At 42.3% G+C, this 21,557-nt stretch overlaps 1 protein-coding gene across 1 annotated transcript in view; it reads right to left on the bottom strand.

The window, feature by feature from the left end:
- Positions 1-514: 514 nt before the first annotated feature.
- The window catches only part of LOC129701886 (uncharacterized), a 71,874-nt gene continuing 50,831 nt past the window's right edge, over positions 515-21,557 (bottom strand). Inside the window, exons 12-17 of the mRNA XM_055643374.1 lie at positions 19,866-19,960; positions 18,712-18,866; positions 10,955-11,138; positions 9,426-9,538; positions 4,654-4,747; positions 515-2,261 (exon numbers count right to left, since the gene is read on the bottom strand). Of these exons, the coding sequence (XP_055499349.1) occupies positions 2,154-2,261; positions 4,654-4,747; positions 9,426-9,538; positions 10,955-11,138; positions 18,712-18,866; positions 19,866-19,960 (749 nt within the window). The 3' untranslated portion in view covers positions 515-2,153. The remainder of the gene's footprint in view (positions 2,262-4,653; positions 4,748-9,425; positions 9,539-10,954; positions 11,139-18,711; positions 18,867-19,865; positions 19,961-21,557) is intronic.

Raw genomic sequence — 21,557 nt, 5'->3', positions numbered from 1 at the left:
TTTACCATGAGCCCATGATGCGTGATGACCAATATGCCCCATCTAGGCCAGGCCCATATTGCCTGAATTTGACCAATATCCCTCTCAACCGTTTCTACTTGTGTACCTGTCGAAATGTCTTTTCAATTTTGTTATATGACCTGTCTCAATAACTTCCTCTATCATCTCATTCCATATATGTACAGTGTGAACAAATTGCCTCTCGGGTTCCTATTAATCTTTACCCCCTCATCTTAAATGTATGCCCTCTGGTTCTTGACTCCCCAACCCTGGGACAAGGCAGAGTGCATTCACCCCTATTTATGGCCATCATGATTTTATGGACCTCTATAAAATCACCAAAGTTACACATTAAAAGCTGGAGTAACTCAGCGGGTCAGACATCATCTCTGGAGAAAAGGAATAGGTGACGTTTCAGGTCGAGACCCTTCTTCAGACAGAGAGTCAGGGGAAAGGGAAACGAGAGATATAGATGGTGATATAGAGAGATATATAACAAATGAATGGAAGATATGCAAAAAAGTAAACAAAGGAAACAGGCCATGGTTGGCTGTGGGCTAGTTCAAAACGGGGGTGGGGGGTCCTAGATCTTAAAACTGCATTTACCTAATAAAGGATCAGCTTTCTTGGGAATAGTTCAGTTGCAGCAGAGATGAGGCAGCTTGACAGAAGATTAGAGTAATAATAATAATGTTTAATGTACATTTGCTGTCATCATAGAAACATAAAAACATGAAAAATAGGTGAAGTAGTAGGCTCTTCGAGCTAGCACCACCATTCAATATGATCATGATTGATCATCCAAAATCAGTGTCCCGTTCCTGCTTTCTCTCTATATCCATTGAACCGTTAGCCCTAAGAGCTGAATCTAACGCTCAAATTGGCCTCTACTGCCTGTGGTGGAGAATTCCACCGATTCACAACTCTCTGGGTCTTGTGGGAATGGATAATCTGTCATCATTGCTGCTGGTTCGGACAGATTTTGGAACTAACGGAGCCAAGGGCATGCCAGAAATGTCCAGCACAAATGTGATTTACAGAATATAACAGAAACAATAGCATTCTGCAAAAGTATGCAATGTCCTTTTTACTATTTTTCATCTTAGGCATGGTCTATACTGCGGAAGGCTTTTTAATCACATTTTTTAAAGTTTATTCTTGACAGGTGCTGTCCTTATGAATTATATCATTAACAAAGCTAGCATTCTCAACCCACCCACCTTGAGCCTTTGAATAAATGAAGTTGAGCAGTTTACTTGACTATCATGGTCTCACAAGGCTATTGATTAGGGTTTCCAGGGTGTCGATCAATTAATGAATATTTGTGTCCAAATCAGAGTGGCATGTGAATGGGAGGGCAGCTTGGAACAGGGTGGTATTTCCATATTCCTTTTGTGTTTGACCTAATAGGTGATAAAGTTCATTGGTGTACAAGGTGCTGTCAAAGAATCCTTGGTATGTCGGTGCATTGCTTCCCATGGGTAGTAATCTTACCAAACATGGCACGTTAGTGGAGGAGAAAATGGTTGTCTGAGATGAATGAAGGCTACTGATCATTCAAGTTGCATTGTTGTGGAGGGTTTAGTTTGGAGATACAGCATGGAAACAGGCCCTTCGGCCCACCACGTCCACACTGACCAGTGATTCCCGCATTCTAACACTATCCTATGGACAATTTACATTTATACCAAGCCAATTAACCTGCAAATCTGTACGTCTTTGAAATGTGGGAGGAAACCGAAGATCTCTGAGAAAACCCATGCAGGTCATGGGGAGAATGTATAAACTACGTACAGACAAGCACCCGTAGTCAAGATTAAACCCGGGTGTCTGGCACTATGAGGCAGTAGCTCCACACCACTATGCCCGTGTTGGACATGGTCCCAACTGAACCATCTAGGCAAGTGTAGACCATTCCTTCAGACATCTAACTTCAATTCAATAGCAGACACAGAAGATTTGGGGAATCAGGCGGTGTACCTTTCGTCAGAGAATGTCCAGTCACATTCTGTTCCAGTAATCATGGCAATGCTGTAGCTGAATATTTAAACTGATGGTAAACAGTTTCACATCTCAATGAATTTGTAACAAGTTAAACCAATTTCAAAGTGAAATAATCACCAAGGAAATTGCAGCCCTGGTGAGATTTCCTCTCAGCTTGTCGCACTTTTTGTACTTTTCCTTGTTTCTTTGCTCTTTGGAAGTAATTTGGTGTAAGCATTCCAGACACGCACCGTGCAATCCCAGGAAGCAGTAACATACTGAAACATGAGCACAAGACGAGGTTAATTGGAACAGAGATTTCAGAGATGTGCAGAAAAATACAAACCATTTTAATAATTGGAAGATATGCCAACTGAGTCATTAATTAAATGAGTCATTAATTTATGATAATTTCCAATAGAATAAAATGCAAATGGCATGAGTCACCTTCAAGGATGCTAACTCATTGAAACAACTTTCAAAATGACACTCTGATCTCTTTTATCAATATACCCTATAGTTATGTTCTTTTCAATATCTAATTCTCTTTTGAAAGTTATGTTTACATTTGGTTCCAGCACACGTTTGGGCAATGTATTCCAGATCAGAACAATTTAATCTTCTCTTTACACTTATACCATCTACATTAACTGTGCAATAGCTACTGCCACTGGAAAACATTTTATTCTGTGCAACTGTTAAAATCACTTGTAATTAGAACATGGCAGAGTTTAGCACAGGAACAGACTCTGGCCCACAATGACAATGCCAGACATGTTGCTCAGTTAAACTAATCTATTTTTCACATGATCCATTTCCCTCCATTCCCTGCATATACATGTACCCATCTAAAAACCTCTTGAATGCCACTATTGTATCTGCTTCCACCACCACCCGTGGCAGTGCATTCCAGGTACCTAGCGCTCTCTACGTAGAAATACTTGTCCCAATATCTTCTTTAAACTATGCATCCTCTGATGTTAAAGCTAAGCTTTCTAGTCTATGACATTTCTACCTTGGCAAAAAAAGGTTCAGACTGTCTACCCTATCTATGCCTCTCATAATTGTATATCCTTCAGTCTTCAATGCTCCATAGAAAACATTCCAAGTGTGTCCCGCCTCTCTTATAACTAGTACCCTCTAATCCATGTAGTATTCAGTTAAATAACTTCTGCACCCTCTCCAAAACCTTTATATATTTCCTATAATGAGGAGACCAGAATTGGGCACAATACTCCAAAAGCAGCCTAACCATTTTTTTGTAAAACTGCAACATGACCTCCTGACTCTTATACTCACTGCTCTGACATAGAAACATAGACATAGAAGCATAGAAAATAGGTGCAGGAGTAGGCCATTCGGCCCTTCGAGCCTGCACCGCCATTCAATATGATTATGGCTGATCAGCCAACTCGGGATCCTGTACCTGCCTTCTCTCCATACCCCCTGATCCCTTTAGCCACAAGGGCCACATCTAACTCCCTCTTAAATATAGCCAATGAACTGGCCTCAACTACCTTCTGCGGCGGAGAATTCCAGAGATTCACCACTCTCTGTGTGAAAAAAGTTTTCCTCATCTCGGTCCTAAAAGATTTCCCCCTTAACCTTAAACTGTGACCCCTTGTTCTGGACTTCCCCAACATCGGGAACAATCTTCCTGCATCTAGCCTGTCCAACCCCTGACTGATGAAGGTATGCATTCCATACACCATCGTTACCAATCTATCTACATTTTAAGGGAGCTGTAGACTTGGATCCCAAGATCCCTCTGTATGTTAATGTTGTTAAGGGTCTAGCCATAAACTGTACACTTTCCCCACACAATCAACCTTCCAATGTGCAACACCTCACGTTTGCTTGGATTAAATTCCATCTGCCATGTGTCTGCTCTTATCTGTAACTTATCTATATCCCACTGCATTCCTTGATAACCCCACCAAATGTGATGTTGGCTGCAAACTTATTAACCAACCCAGCTACTTTACCTCCAAGTCATTTATATATATCACAAATGACAGAGGTGACATTGATCCCTGAGGAACACTACTGATCACAGACCTCTAGCCAGAATAACACCCTTTCACCACAACCTGTCTTCCAGAGATAAGCTTGTTCTGAATCTAAACTACCAAGCCACAATGAATCCAATACATCTTAATATTCATGGCAGCCTGCCATGAGGGACTTTATCGCATGGCTTACTAAAAGCCACGAGGACAACATGCACTGCCTTACCCTCATCAATTACCTTTGTCTCCTCCTCAAAAAATTCAAATTATTAAGACATAACCTGCCTTGGCCTAAGCTATGCTGACTATCCTCAAATAGCCTATTCTTTTCCAAATGCAAGTAAACCTTACCTTGAAGAATCCTCTCCAATGGCTTCACTACAACTGACGTGAGGCTCACCTGATACGTCACCCATCCTTTTATCTCCAGAGATGCTGCCTGAACCGCTGAGTTCCTCAAACTCCAGCACTTTGTGTCTAAACCAGCATCAGCAGTCCCTTCCTCCACGTACTCCATCAATGCTACCTAACTTGCAGTCATTTCCTAACTTCCTGACCTGAAAGTCCCAGATGCTTCAAATAGATAATTCCCCAACATTGATGAGCAGAAGATGCTCCAGAAGAAAGACTCCTAGTATTGGTGCTGAAGGGTCTGAGTTACCTGGCTTCTCTCAGGAATGTGGATGATGGAACGGATTGAATCAGTGTGTCCAATATTTCTCTGCACTTGCATAAATGTTTCAGGGTCATAAACACTGAAGAAATATTAAAGAAATATTAATGAAAGTTAAATTAAATAGCATGCAGGAAAAAAAAAACCCACAAGTAAATGAAAAGGAATGTCTTTAATAATCATTAATACAAATCTACAAGAAGAGGTGGAAACACAGAACTGCAGGTGCTGGTTTATACCAAAGATAGACAGAAAGTGCTGGGATAACTCAGCAGGCCAGAGAAAAAGGATTGGCGCCGCTTTTGTTCGAGAACCTTCTTCAAACCCGGAGTCTGCAGAAGGTTCCCGACCTGAAAGGACATCCATCCTTTTTCTCTTGAGATGCTGCCTGACCCGTTAAGTTACACCAGCACTTTGTGTCTATCTATAAGAAAATTACTTTGATTTGCACCTTAACTTCAGGTATGATGGTTGTGCAGTGGTAAGAATGACAATGTACTGTGAAAATCCATCAGATTCACTAATGTGTCCATTCTTACTTGGTCTGGCCTAGATGTGATTCCAGACCTCGACTTGTAGATCAACAAAAATGATGCCCCTGTCAAACGAAAACACAGGTCCCAAATGAAGGAACTGCCAGGAATTGTGGAAAGATTAAAATCGGATATATGTAAACCAGTGAGAAATGGAGAAACATTTTCAAAGGTCTAACTCTGGGGTGAGACTATGTAGAGATTCGAAATCAACAATGAGGATTTCAAACCTCCTCAGACCAAGAAGCAATTTGAGAACAGGAATGCAGAGGAAACTTTACTTCATTTCGTTTTTTAATTTTGAGATATAGCGCGGAAACAGGCCCTTCGGCCCACCAGGTCCGTGCCGACCAGCGATCCCCGCACATTAAAACCCACTAGGGACAATTTTTACATTTTACTAAGCTAATTAACCTACAAACCTGTACATCTTCAGAATGTGGGAGGAAACTGAAGATCTCTGAGAATACCCACGCAGGTCACAGGGAGAATGTACAAACTCCGTTCAGACAGCACCCGTAGTCGGGATTGAACCTTTGTCTCCAGCGCTGCATCACTGTAAGGTAGCAACTCTACCACTGCACCACCATGACCCTGTGGAGCTGGAAACTCACCATTCCACACCTGATTCTAACTGTATAGAGTGTAATTTCAAGAAAAAATGATCAGATCAAACATGATCTGATCAAAATAAAAAAAATGCTAACCGTCAGAAAGTTGCGAACTGAGAGGGAATGAGCAGCTTCAAAGCTGTGGAGCTTGGAAAACCTTCCACTATATCTCCCTCTGCTGCTTGACTTTAGTAAAATTAACCATATCTACTGTTCTGCAAATAGACTCAAAATGCTGAAGTAACTCAGCAGGACAGGCAGAATCTCTGGAGAGAGGGAATGAATGACGTCCTACTCTCCAGAGATGCTGCCTGTCCCACTGAGTCACTCCAACATTTTGAGTCTATCTTCGGTTTAAACCAGCATCTGCAGTTCCTTCCTACTGTATTGCAAACATTTGCAATGTCCATAAGCTATTTGTAATGAGTCGAGTCGTACACACGTTAAGATACAACACATCTATATAATTTAAAGTTTCATCTTGACCACTTCCTGTCTGCGCTGTACATTGATTTTAGAAAAAATGCTACCCTCTATAGTCACAGGCTTCAAGTCTTTGAATTTTGTGCAGGCGAAAACCACTGCAAGCAATTCTTTTTCAATCTGTGCATAACATTGTTCAGTGTCGGTTACTATGCGACACTTGCAGTCGCCATCGGTACTGGGATGCATCATGCTCAGTCAAGTCGCACCCTCAGACAAGAATGTCATCGACAATGATGGGGCATGGATACCCTGCAAACAGTTGTTCCATCGTGCGTTGAAAATCCTCGCTGGCAGAGTTGATGCCAAAGGGCATTCTCAGGAATTTGTAACGGCCAAAGCAGGTACCGAACTTAGTAAGGCTAGACGAGTCTGGGTCCAGCGGAATCTGCCAAAAATAACTTTCGGCATCCAGAACGGAGAACACTGATGCGTTGCCTATGTGAGCAGCAACTTCCTCTACCGTTCGCATAGGGTTGTGCGGGCGTTTGATAGCTATGTTGAGATTCCTGGGGTTTATGCAGATACGGATTTCCTCCTTGTTCTTCTTCGTTGCAACAACCATGGTGGATACTCAGTCAGATTGGTCAGAAACTTCAGCTATGACACCCAGGGAGACCATCCGCTTGAGCTCATTGTGTACTTTGTCACGCATGGCAAGCAGAACACTATGTGGTGCTCGAACCACAGGAGTGACTTTGGGATCAACAGCGATGCTGTACTTGAGGGGTAGCTTGCCAAGCTCATCATTAAATAGTTCTCTATATTGAGAGAGTATTTGGTGAATGGAGCCCTCAGCGAAAAAGTGTTGATGGACAGCGCGGCCAAAGTAGACTATGCTTAGATCATGGCATGCATTGACACCAAGCAGAGTTTCAGAATCCCCCTTGACGATATAAAGGTTTAGTGTATGAGACTGCGAGTCTATGATGCAGTTTAAATCAGTTTGTCCAAGCAGGTGTAGAACATCACCCCCTTAGGGCCGAAGCGTGGCCGAGGCCTTTTCGACATGCTCAGCATTATGTTTTAATTAAAAACTCAGATGACGAGATGACATTGCATTTCGCGCCGTATCAATCTTTGCGATCATAGGCTTGTTATTCACAAACATGGTTACCTCAGGGTCAAGTTGCTCATTAGAGGAAGGGAGGAGAGAGTGGATGACTCAACTGTTATCTTCACTTTCAGAGAGCTGAGCGGAGGATGGCACCTCAGGCTCTTGGTTTTCGTTAACAGCAAAATCATGTTGTAACAGGTGCAAACTCGGCCTTGGGATGGATTGCACGGGAACGGCAACATTTTGCAAAATAGTATAATTTCTTCCAGATATTGTAAATTTTGCAATACAGAACTACCAAGCCAGAGCATGAGAATAGCTACAATTAGGACATCAAGCAGCAGACCTTCTCTGCTGCCAGGTCAGGGAAAGCTGTTACGACTGGACGCCTGTTACGACAGGAGATGTCTGTAAGGTTGACACTATACTGGAAGCGGTGGACAGAGATCACAGACTGAGTGTGAGAAGCCGTTATCTCATCAATCCGACAGGCGTGTTCAGCTTGATTTAGAGTCAGTTCAGTGTTACAAAGTAATTCGTATCTCCCATTGTCACTGAGCATACCTCCAACAATTTTGTCGCGGATCAGTTAATCGCATAAATCTCGAAAATGACAGCGTGCAGCCATGTGTTTCCAGACGCTGATAAAGCACTCAACTGGCTCGCCGACTTGTTGCTTACAAGAAATAAACTTGTTATGTTCGATAATAAAGTTTGAGGGGAGGTCACACAACTGTTTAAACTTTGCAAGTAAGACAACAGGGTCACCAATCATTTCTGCAAGTATTTAGATCTGACCATTTGCATCTAAAACAGCAGGCTCAAAAGTAAAATGGTCTGTACCTTTCATTGCCTCAGAACCAGCCAGCTTTAGTAACACAGAAGCACGTACATCTGGAGGACCGTTGCGATGAACAATGCGAATGTACTGAATGTAATCGCGCTCGAAAAGGCACAAGCATTCAATAATGACAGAGTCAAAGATCAGAGGACTAGGACGGAGGTGGAACGTGTTTCCAGCTTCAGGTTCCTGGGGGTCAACATCTCCGATGACCTCTCTTGGACCCACAATACCTCAACTCTGATCAAGAAGGCTCACCAGCGTCTCTTCTTCCCGAGGAGACTGAAGAAGGTCCATCTGTCTCCTCAGATCCTGGTGAACTTCTACCGCTGCACCATCGAGAGCATCCTTACCAACTGTATCACAGTATGGTATGGCAACTGTTCTGTCTCCGATCGGAAAGCACTGCAGAGGGTGGTGAAAATTGCCCAACGCATCACCGGTTCCTCGCTCCCCTCCATTGAGTCTGTCCAAAGCAAGCGTTGTCTGCGGAGGGCGCTCAGCATCGCCAAGGACTGCTCTCACCCCAACCATGGACTGTTTACCCTCCTACCATCGGGGAGGCGCTACAGGTCTCTCCGTTGCCGGACCAGCAGGTCCAGGAACAGCTTCTTCCCTGCGGCTGTCACTCTACTCAACAATGTACCTCGGTGACTGCCAATCACCCCCCCCCCCCCCGGACACTCCTCCCACAGGAAAAACACTATGTCTGTATACATGTAAAAATATTTATTTATTGAAATCATATTCTATCTCGCTCTTCCAGGGAGATGCTAACTGCATTCCGTTGTCTCTGTACTGTACACTGACAATGACAATTAAAGTTGAATCTGAATCTGAATCTGAGAACGAGTTTGCCATGATAGAGATAACAGGCACATAAAACAAATATAAAAACCTGAAAAACGTGAACGGAGTAGTTAAGATTCACTTCTTGACACCATGTAATGAGTCGAGTCATACACACGTCAAGATACAACACATATTTATTAAACTACACCTATAGCATTGGTCTGCAGGACATTACAGTAACTAGCAGCTACCAAGACTGAATTACGTAAGAAAGATCTTGGTAATATCAATTGCATAATAGGCGGAGCACCTACTAACAAGCACTACAATTGGTTAGTAGGAAATAACCAATCTGCACTATTCACAGTTTAATTTTCCATGCTGGACAACCACCATCAACCCCACACTTCATAAGCCCATGTACTCTCACGGGCAAGCCTTACCTCATGCTTTCCTGAATCCCAGCTATAATGCAGCCATTGTCCTGATCGATGCAGAGACAATTAACCGGTTCATGTGTGACCAGTATTTGATCACATTGCGATCCATCTTCACTCTGTTACAAATAGACAGTCCAATAATGTTGAGAAACACTTGGATGGTTCAGTATTCAGTAACTGTTGCACAGGAACTCCAAGACGCAGGAGCTTCGATCGCCCTGACGCGGGGAATTCGATCGCCAGCTGCGGGAGTTTCGATCGCCCTAACTGCGGATGTTTAGACTGCCCCGGTCGTGGGAGAATAAAAGAGGAAGAAGTTTGGACTTTAATGCCTTCCATCACAGTGAGGAATGTGGTGGGGCCGCTGTGGTGGATGTTAATGTTAACGTTTATGTAGTTTTGTGTCTTGTTGCTTTTTTTTAGTATGGCTGTATGGTAATTCGAATTTCACTGTACGTTAATTGGTACGTTACAATACAATGACCTTGAAACCTTGAGGATGATGATAACATATTGCAGTTCGGCACACCTGCATTTTGCTGGTGGCCCATATGAAGCCCGTATATATGGCCTATTAATGTATTGTACATAGCTACTCATTCTCATGTGTCAGGCTGAATATGACAACTGTGCTTTAGACCTCCGTTCCTGTGTCTAACCCTCTCTGACACCACTGCAGTACTTCTGCGGTGTAATGCAGGGAATGCTACTCTATTGCAATCTCTTGCATGGGGTGATAAAAGTACTGTTCCTCGGTACATGTGGCAATAAACTGAATTGAACTCAAGTTGTGGAGATTGGAAATGGCAGAGCTGTTCTTCTTTTCTTTTAATCCATGAAGCAACATTAGTACAACAGACAATCTGACCATTCCTCCATGTGACCTAGCTGTGTGCAATTTGCTTATGTTTTCTATAGAATTGTAATTACTATTCTGATGTACATCATTGGGTGTGAAATGCTTTGTAAAGCATTCAATTCAGATAATTCAGTTCAGTTTAGTTTATTGTAACATGTATCGAGGTACCGTGAAAAGCTTTTGTTGCGTGCTATCCAGTTAGCAGAAAGTAAATACATGACTACAATTGAGTCATTACTGTGTATAGATATATGATAAGGGAATAACGTTTAGTGCAAGATAAAGCCAGCAAAGTCCGATCAAGAATAGACTGAGGATCACCAATGAGGAAGATAGTAGTTCAGCACTGCTTTCTAGCTGTGGTAGGATGATTCAGTTGCCTGATAACAGCTGGGAAAAAACTGTCCCTGAATCTGGAGGTGAACGTTTTTACACTTCTATACCTTTTGCCTAATGGGAACGGGGAGAAGAGCGAGTGGCCAGGGTGCAACTCTTCCTTGATTATGCTGCTGGTCTTACTGAGGCAGCGTGAGGTATAAATGGAGTCAATAGTAGGGACGTTGGTTTGTGTGATGGTCTGGTTATGAAAAGTTACCAACAATTAAAGTCTCTTACTTAACCAGGCCAGTTTCTTCAACTGGTTCCAGCATATCTTGGTTCCTGAGATACTTACCCAGATCCGGATTGTCCCATCCTCTGAGCCACTGATCCACTTATTTAAGAGGGAATGCCACAAGATGGCAGTGATGTCAGCCTCGTGACCCTGCAGAATGCTCACGAGTTTCATTTCACTTGTGATGGGGCTGAACTGGCGAATGTAGACCATCCCATCACTCGAAGAGTAGGCAAACTCATTCCTAACCAACAGTAAAGGGTTCTGGATGAATATGGATTCCAACAGCTAACATGTGTTTTATTTATTGCTACCAATTAAACTAATGAACAAAAAGAAACAAGGACAAATCAGGTTACCTTTAGTTTAGTTTAGAGATACCACATGTAAACGGGCTCTGCAGAGTCCGCACCGACCAGCGATCCTCGTATACCAACACTATCCTACACACAGCAACTCTACCGCTGCACAACGGTTACTTTGTGAGGGAGCTTTTGATATTAATTCATTGACGGAGAAAAAATAATGAACTCAGTAGTTTCAAATTTATCAAACTGTGGCTGATACACTGGCACAGCTGGTTGAGCTAACACCTCACAATTTCAGAGGCCCAGCTTCATTCCCGAGTTTGCATGTTCTACCTGTGACCACACGGGTTTTCTCCAGATGCTCCGGTTTTCTCACACATGCCAAAGATTTGGGGATTGGCAGGTTACTTGGTCACTGTAAATTATCCCTAGAGTAGGTGAGTTGCTGGAGTTATGAATAGTTACAGGGAAAATTAGTGGGGAAATGGGATTGCTCTGCACTGCACAGACTTGATGGGACAGCACAGACTTGATGGGCCAAGTGGAATCTTGCTATGTTGCTTAGACAGTTTAATAGATTTAAAGTGCTTACATAAATTGCTCTTGTGTTATAATTGGTAACAAAGTTTTATTATTAATTGTAGGTAATTCTGTCAACTGATATAGCACCTGCCAAGTTGACTTGAGACTGCAGGGGTGTTTGGCTACCTCTACTGCAGGTCCAGCTATGATGGTGTTCTAACAGAGCTGGGATACAAGGGAAAGGCTTGCTGAGCCCCCTTAGAGGTTGAATAAGAATCATCCATCTGAACGTTGTATTTACAAGTTTCTTGCACTACAGTGGATTAGTTAACAACTTTGGAAGAAAATAACTGCCAGCAGATGGAGAAATTCTGACAAAATGCTATTTCTGCTTCCTATTCTTACTTGCCACACATTCTGCTACATATCTCTATCTTTTTTCTGATTTTATTTTGTACTAGACTAAGTGGGACCCATTGGGTCCCATGTTCACACGGGAGGACTGGTCCCCCAATGCAAAATTCCACCTCTCCACCAATTCCAATATTGGTGGCCAGTGGGGTGGGGGGGCTTTCTGGAGCGCTAGTATGGCCACCAAATTCAAACACAGTTTCTTACCACTTCAAGCAGGGTGCAAAGACACCGAATTCAAGTGCAGTTTCCTACCACTTCAAGCAGGGTGCAAGACCAGCGAATTCAAATGCAGTTTCATACCATTTCATGCAGGGTGCAAGGCCACCAAATTCAAATGCAGTTTTATACCATTTCAAGCAGGGTGCAAGGCCATCACATTCAAATGCCGTTTCATATTATTTCAAGCAGTGAAGCCACCATAAAACCCACACAAAACATCACAAATCACCACATATACACCACATAAACACCACACTCATAGTTCAGTAGACATTCAGTGTGTTCAGTTGATTCACAGCTCAGACAGAGACATGACCTCTCCCTCCCCCATCTTGCAGAGACTGAGCCACACTCACACTTCCGGGTATTATAATCCCTCCTCCCTCCCACCGGAAGGGGCGTGGCCTTCATGGCGTGATTGACAGGAGTGACATTTTTTTAACACTAATAACACTTTTATTTTTCATTGATGGGAAGAATCCTCTGCACCTGATGAGCGGAGGGGGACTGAGTAAGATGGCCAAAAATCACAGCCGTAAGTGGTAGCAATTTTAATCTAAAATCAATATACAGTGCAAACAGGAAGTTGTCAAGTTTAGACTTTTAATCATTTGCCATTTCAAACCAACCACCACCAACCATTTGCTGTGCTTTATTTCAAACCAACCACCATCAACCATTTGCTGTGCTTTATTTCAAACCAACCACATTTTCATTTTCAAACCACATTAAGGGCACTCAAGGTCACTCAAGGTCAGTAAAACCACACGCACAGTAGACATGTGTTCAGTGTTATTCACAGCTCGGACTGAGAGACGTGACCCTCTCGCTCTCCTATCTTTCAGAGACTAACTGAGGCACTCAACACTTCCAGGTTTTATAATCCCTCCGGAAGGGGCGTGGCCTTCAGGAGAGAGAATCTCAACATTTTAAACACTAATAACTCTTTTATTTTTAATCGATGGTAAAAATCCTCTTGTCCTGCACAGCGGAGGGGGACTCTGACTAAGATGGCCAAAAATCACAGCCGTAGGTGGCAGCGTTTTTTCCAAAATCAATATACAGAACACCAGGAAGTGGTCAAGGTCAGAATTTTAGTAATATAGATTAGTGAACCCAATCCTGACACCATTATGGTGACTTTAATTTAGTCCATTTATTTAATTATTTGCAGATTAATAAAATCTGATTTTAAAATCTCTAAATCCACTTGTATGGCATTGTACAAGGGCTCTAGATCACTAGTTAAGATGCATTACCACTGCAATACTGATATGTACAATGTGTCTTCATAACCTACATGAACTAGGAACACTCAAGCCCAATGGACTCAATAGAGATGAAAGAATTTCCATAGGCACTTTAGTTTTAGGTTACAAGTCCATTCCAATTCTTGGCTAATCTGGTGAAAATCTCTGCTCTCATGGCTCCAAGGAACTTGTGGCAAGTATGAGATAATTGTATAGGAAGAATCCACCATGCAAAGCTGCTCAAGGATTCCCACAATCAAAGGCCAGTCAAAGGTACAAGAGTTGTAGGATTGGGTTTTGAAGAGTAACATCTTATTTTAGTCAGGAGTGCAAAGGAAGTCTAGAGGCCAGATGCTTGATCTTTAGGTGGACCCAGGTGATGATGCAGACAAAGCAAACTCTTAGTGCAGGAGAAGGTATTGGACTGGAGCACAACCTCCAAATGAAGGAGGGTCTCAAGCTTGAAATTCAGCCATGGAGCCTGAAGATGGATGTAATTGGCATACAAAGAACAAGGGCCAACATCAATGTTTTGTGACCTCCCAGTGTTGAACTAAAATAAATACCTGTTCAACGTCAGGTAAATAATGGGATAAAATTAAATGCACATGAGTGTTTGACAGGGTTGATAGCAATGTTGAAGAGAAATGCCCAGCATCTTTGAGAACTAAAGATTAAGCAATTACTCATTGCAGCATCCTCAAAATCTGTTTGTAATTTTCTTTGAATACTGTCATTTATTAGTTGTATAAACAGTGAAATTATCCATTTTACAGCCTTGTGCTATGGAAATGGACTCGTTGAATACTCGTGGGAAATGTGGGGTGATAAGAGAAGTTGAGAAGGAAAGGCTGGTGATGAATCTTCATTTGTAAAAGCTTCAGCCAGTGTAGCTTCTGAGCTGGGAGTCTTGCACAGTGAGCGAAGAATAAAAAGATTGCTCTGTGTTCAACTTAAAGAGTTTTTTTTTTTTTTACAAACCGATCGTTTTGTGTACGGACTGTGAAATTGCTTGCACTAAATCCTTTATCACATTTTGACAAGCATTGCCTAGTTATTGGAGTCTGTCATGTGAATCCTATTACTGTTAATCTTTTGTTTGCAAATAACACAACCTGCGACTTGGAATCCTTAGCAACCAGATTAATATTTACCACTATTTATACTGTGGGATTCAACCAGTACCAAGACAATGGACAGATTTTCTTGGCTCAGTTTCAGCCTGCTAAAGTGTCCACGCTTTTTTTCTCTTTTATGTTTTCCTGTAATTGAAGTTGAGTTTTCAAAGTCTTTGTCCCGGATCCTTGTGTATCCCTTTGGAGAATGGGACGGTGAGAGGGATAAGTGGAGGAGGGGAATGGATAAACCCTGGGAAATGGGGTTGGGATCAAGATCTGAATAGGCAAGGCAAACAGGTTGAGAAGCTAAAGCTAGTGTGGTGGAACATTTGGGAGGGTAATTGAAACAGTAACCCATGTTTGATGAAGATTATTAAAGGGAATTTAAGGAGATATGAAAAAGGAACGCAAGGAGATTACACATACCTCTCAGGCCTGTATTTAATAAGTAGAAACAAGGAACAGCAGTTGGTTTACAAATAATACAATGTGCTGGAGTAACTCAATGGGTCAGGAGCATCTCTGGACATGGATAGATAAAGTTTCAAGTCGGGACATTTCTTCAGACTGCAACATCACCTGTTCAAGTTCTCCAGAGATGCTGCCTGACCTGCTGAGCTACCCCAGCCCTTTATGTCCTGTATCTAATAGCATGGTTAAACCTTCATGCAGCACAGAAGCCATCTAGTACAACATCAACAATAATCTCATTTTCATTCTTGCATCCTCATAAACTCACCCATTCCCTATTCACCAATACAACTCTCCCAACTAATCCCTGCAATCCTGGGCGACAATTAGGGCAGCACGGTGGTGCAGCATTAGAGCTTGCAGTGCCAGAGACCTGGGTTCGATCCCGACCATGGATGCTGTCTGTACGGAGTTTGTATGTTCTCCCCATGGGTTTTCTCCGAGATGTTTGGTTTCTTCACACACACCAAAGATGTACAGGCTTGTGGTTTGATTGGCTTGAGTTTGTATACCATGTATAAGTGTAAATTGGCCCAAGTGTGTTTAGGCTTGTGTTAATGTGCGGGGATCGCGGGTCGGTGCGGACTCGGTGGGCCGAAGGGCCTGTTTCCACGTTGTATCTCTAAACTAAAGTAAACTAAACTGTGACATTTTTAGAGCCCCAAAGATCAATTGGATTATTAGGGGAGATTGAGTAGGCTGGGACTTACTTCCTTGTGGTGAATGAAGAATGCTGAGGTGTGACCTTACAGAGATATATAAAATCATGGTGGTTTTGGTTTAGTTTATTGTCATGTGTACTGAGGTACAGAGAAATGTGTTTTTGATGCATGCTATCTCGTCAGAGGTAAGACTATACGTGATTACAACAAAGCCGTCCACAGTGTACACCACTTACAGGATAAAGGGTATACCGTTTAGTGCAAGATAAAGTGATATGGAATATGGAGAAACTGGTGTAGGTAGGGTGATCAGTCACAGCCTTTTTCCAGGGCAGAGAGTCGAGGCGAGAGGGGAAAGATTTAAAAGGGACCTGATGAGCAACTTCTTCCTTCACACTGAGGGTGATGGGTATATGAAAAGAACAGCAAGAGGAAATGGTAAAGGCAGGCACAGTTGCAATGCTTAAAGGGCATTTTCACACGTGTAAGGACAGAAAAGGTTTATAGGAATGAAGGCCCAATGCAGGCAAATGGCACTAGCATAGGTAGGTAACTCGGTAGGCTGAAGAATCTGTTTCTTTGATATTCTAACTTTTTGACTCTTGGATTTCAGCCTCTAATCTTTTGAATGAATGAGCACACACACACACACCACCAGGATATAGAACTTGAAAGAGAAAATCTTAAATAACTAAGCGAATTTTTTCGGAGCTTGAAGTCAAAAGATCCTCCAGTTGCTGTAATTGTGAGCAAAAAAACAGTGTTGTAGGAACTCAGTGGGTCCGACGCTATTTATTCAGGGACTGAACAGATGACATTTTGGAGTTGGGACCCTTCTTCAGACTGTGGTGCAATATTTTTGGAGTTTAATTCAGATACACGTGAGGTCTTGCATTTTGGGAAGTCAAACTAGGGCAGGACATTCACAGTGAATTGGCGGGTCCCAGGGGGTTTTGTAGAGCAGAGGGATCTAGGAGCACAAGGACATAGTTCCCTGAAAGTGGTGTCAGAGGTAGAAGTAGATATGCCATAGTGGTGAAGGAGGATTTTGGCAAGTTGGACTTCATTAATCTAGATATTGGGTTTGTAAGTTGGTGTGTTATGTAGCAGTTGTACAAGATGTTGGTGAGGAGGCACTTGAAGTATTATGCTCAGTTTTGGTCACCCTGCAACTGGACAGATGCCATTAAGCTGGAAAGATTGCAAATAAACTTTACAAGAACATTGCCAGGGCATTAACATAACAACATTTAAAATAAAATTGGACAGGTTCAAGGAGGGGAAAGGCTGAGAAAGAAAGATATGGGCAGAATGTGGCAAACAGAACTAGTTTAGATGTGGCATATTGTTCGGCATGGATGAGTTGGGCTGTTTCCGTGCTGTAGGACTTGGTGACTGTATGAATTACATTACTGGACTACGGAATTCTGCACCATTGATATGGAGACCCGAGTTTATCTTCCATCATGGCCGTTTGTGAAGTTACATTCAAACAATGAACAAAAATAAGACCATCAGATTATTGTAAAAACATTGAATTTCCTAATGTACTTCAAGGACATCTTTTGTCCTTACTCAGTATGGACTGTAGGTGGCTCCAGAGTCACCTTATGGTCACAGTCAACAATGCCCTCAGTGCAAGGGACTTAAGGATGGAGAATACACACCATCTTGCCTGTGACATCCACATCCTGTGAGAGAATACATTTTCAAAAAGCTTCTTAACCAAAGCCCAACACAATTGCAGCCATTTAAAAAAACAACTGAAAATGATGCAAATATCCAGCAGGTCAGGCCGACCTGAAATATTAGCTCTGCTTCTCTTCCCACTAATGCAGCCTGACCTGCTGAGTATATGTACATTCTTATTTTAGCTTTCCAGCACGTACATTTTTTTGATTTTCACAATTGCAGAAGTATTTCTTTACACTTGGACTCAAGCACTTATCAATAAAACATTAAACCATTGGCCTTCCTAATTGTTTAATGCACCCAGAGTTTACTTAATGGCTTTGTGGGTTATGATTATTTGAGAATATTAGTTAATGTGCTTAGTTTAGTTTAGTTTAGAGATACAGCACAGAAACAGGCACTTCGGCCCACCGGGTCCGAATCGACCAGCAAACCCCGCAGCAAACCCCTACATGCACTAGGGACATTTTACACATACACCAAGGCAATTAACCTACAAGCTTGTATGTCTTTGGGGTGTGGGAGGAAACAGAAGATCTCAGAGAAAACCCACGTGATCACGGGGAAAACTTACAAACTACGTACAGACAGCACCCGTAGTCGGGATCGAACCTGGGTCTCTGTTGCTGCAAGCACTCTAAGGCAGCAGCTCTACCACTGCGCCACCATGCTGCCCGCAATGGCAAATGTGATTGTGCCATGTTTCTGCGTACCAAAGTGTCTAATCATGTAGGTTGACACAAAAGTACCAGGTTTTTGTGTCTATCTTCGATGTCAACCAGCATCTGCAGTTCCTAAGAACTACCAAGTTCCTTAAGAATCACCAAGATGCTGTACAGAATGCCACAGGAGATCCTTCTTCCCTTTGGCTATCAACTGTACTACTCCTCCCACTTCGGTCGTGGGGTAGACTGACTCCCCTCCCCCCTCTCGAATCTTTCCACATCCCCAATCCTTTCCACTTATCGCTTTAATTTCATGTTTCATGTATTTTGAGTTTTAGGACAGATCAATTTCCCTCCTGGGATAAATAAAGTTATATCGTTTCGTATTGTATTATATCGTATTATAATCACACAGGTTAACTGGGCACAAGGGGATTTCTTGGGGACAGCTGTTTGGAAAACTGTATTCAGCAAACTAATGAGAATCACAACTCACCGCTTTGGGCTGTAGGCAAGATCTAAAATGGCGCCATCACAGGCCAGCTCCTGTATATCTCCACTCTCGCCTGGCGCAGTATTGGAGAACGTGTTATACAGATCACCCACTTGTAGATCCCACACACATAACTGCCTGTCCCAGCCACCAGAAATCTGTCAAAATAAAGACAAACAGAATAGCAAGACAAACTAACACCTTTGCTTTTATACAGGATTCCGACATTAATTGATAAGTCCCATCAGACCAATATACGAGTTAAGAAAAAATGTCACTCTATCCTCTTGGATTCACAAAGAAAAAACTGATGGGATAGATCATTAGTTTCCTCCACACTGTGCTTTAACTGATTTTTAACAGAGCAATTTCACATGTTTAAAATGAAATTTCATAAACGTTCGATAGATATACACATTTCTCCTCAGCTTCAATAATCTGCCCCAATTCCATTTATAGCTTGAATGCTGACTGTCTGTGACCAGGGACAGTTTTATGTACCTAGTCCATGTTCCCTTAAGATGGCAGCATCTTTATTCTCTTTAGACCCCCGTATTGAGTAGAGAGAGGACCGATTCCAAATCCAATGTTGTGAAGCCAGTATCTCACCAAATGCGCCATCCAAACCTTTTCTTTTGGGCTACTGGGTAGCTGAATCATTATTGCCGCTCTCATCATCGGCCACAATAAAACTAATTCCGCAGTTCAGGGACTCTCACGTCCAATGCATGAAGATGCATAATGTACCTTAACCCGCTAGTTTAGCTAGTTTAGTTTATTATTACTGTCAGGTTATAGAGTCATAGTCATAAAGCATAGAAACAGGCCATTCGGCCCAACTTGCCCTAGCCGACCAACTTGCCCTAGCCCTATCTAGGCTAATCCCATCTGCCGACATAAGCCTCTAAACCTTTTTTACCTATGTACCTGTCCAAATGTCTTTAAATGTGGCTATTGTACCAAATGCTGTTATGTTTACCGAGATGCAGTGAAAGCCTTTTCTGCATGCTATCCAGTCAAATCATACGATGCATGAGTACTCCACTTCTGGAACAGCACACACAGAATCGCCATGCTCCAGCATCATCTTCCAACTTCCAAGTCTCACGTGTTAAGTCTGGGCTTTGTGAGAGAGGAGCTGATGGGAGGAAACTCACCAGGTAGTCAGTGTCGTAGCCTCGATCTCTCCCAACCACAGCAACTCCTCCCACAGGCTGAATATGATGAGACAAAACCTTCTTACACACAAACCCTATATCAGAAAAAAAACCAATTAGTGTCGTTGTGCACATGTAGGAAGGCTTTAGCATGAGTTGTGCAATAGTGATTTATGTGAGGAGGCTATGTGTGAATATATGTGTTATAGCTATGAAGTGATACAGCACAGAGACAGGTCCTTCAACCCATTGTGTTTCTGCACCTATCAACTGCACAATTACACAGCTAGGATGACCTTGAGTTCCTGGTTCCCAGCCACTTCAATTCCCGTTCCCATGCTTTGATCTGTCTACCGTCAGCCTCCACCACTGTCAAAGTCAGACCATACGCAAATTGTAAGACCACCAACATATTCTGTCTGGGTAGCCCACGACTCTACAGCATGAACATTGAATTCTCCAATTTTAGATTGACCTCTCCTGCACTTGCCTTTCTCTCCAATTCTCCTACCCTTCTCGCGCAGTTCCATCCCTCACCTCCACCTCCACCTCCACTATCTGCTCATCACCCACTCCTTCCTAATTTGCATCCTCTGTTTTTCTTATCCCCTCCCCATTCCTATCTACGTACCATCCCTCCCTATGGTTCTACCATTTACTCCGCATCTTCTATGTGGACTCCCCACAGTAATCAAACACTATTGTCTCAGGATCATAGCTGCTACATTCTCCACAGGTGGCCACTGAAGTTGCTAAGCAATCATTTCTATTAATAATTGTGCAATGATACTATTTATATAGTGTAATTATACAGCTGAGTATTTTTAGCTTGCAGCATTAAAAAATAAACGTATTGCTTTGAAATTACCTTTATTTTTGAAAAATCCTGCAGGGGAGAAATAACTACGTTATCACGAGTCTGAAACCACCTAACTAACCCTGATCCCCTACTCTATTGCCTTTATAACACAATTTGCTATGATATCAGGAATCTTAGGAAGTCAAATATTGTATAATAGTAGAAATACCTGCATCAATAAAGTAGCAGCACTGGTTAATAAAATCATAAATTAAGCAAACAAAGATATTTCTAGACAAGTTACATTGAGTTAAGATGAAGATATATGTCAAACTTTGCAGCTAAAATTTGTTTAAGAACAACTAGAGTGTTGTACTGGTACATTAATGACCAATGACATGTAGCTACTGATAAAGGTGTGGAAAATATATTTTCAAGATAGGATTGCAGAGCTGAGGGGTTGCTTGGGAAGGCTGAAGAGTTTTTTTAGAGTAAATAATCACTATGAGGAACACCAAGACTAATTAATGAGGAACACCAAGACTAATTAAGGGGCTGTCCCACTTGGGCGACCTAATTGGCGAGTTTAGAAGAGTTTAGGATAGTTTGAAAAAATGTAATGTTGAAGACCTCCTTCGATCTCCTTTGACTATGTTGAAGACCAGCTTCGACTAGCTAAGACTAATTTTGGGAAAATTGGACACCGAATAGTGGAGAGTGAAGACGACCTCCTTCGATCTTCTTCGACCTCCCTTCGACTTTGATGAAGACTATCTACGACTACCTTCGACTACCCTTGATTACTTACGACTAACATGCCGACCTACCGCGACCTACTACGACTAAACCTACGAGTAAAAAAAGTATCGATTTTTTCCATGGCGACTTTTTTT

This window comes from Leucoraja erinacea, chromosome 11 (assembly GCF_028641065.1).
Source record: "Leucoraja erinacea ecotype New England chromosome 11, Leri_hhj_1, whole genome shotgun sequence".
NCBI classification, from domain to species: Eukaryota; Metazoa; Chordata; class Chondrichthyes; order Rajiformes; family Rajidae; genus Leucoraja; species Leucoraja erinaceus.
Note: the sequence above shows the minus strand (reverse complement) of the source record. Positions and strands in the feature narration are given on the sequence as shown.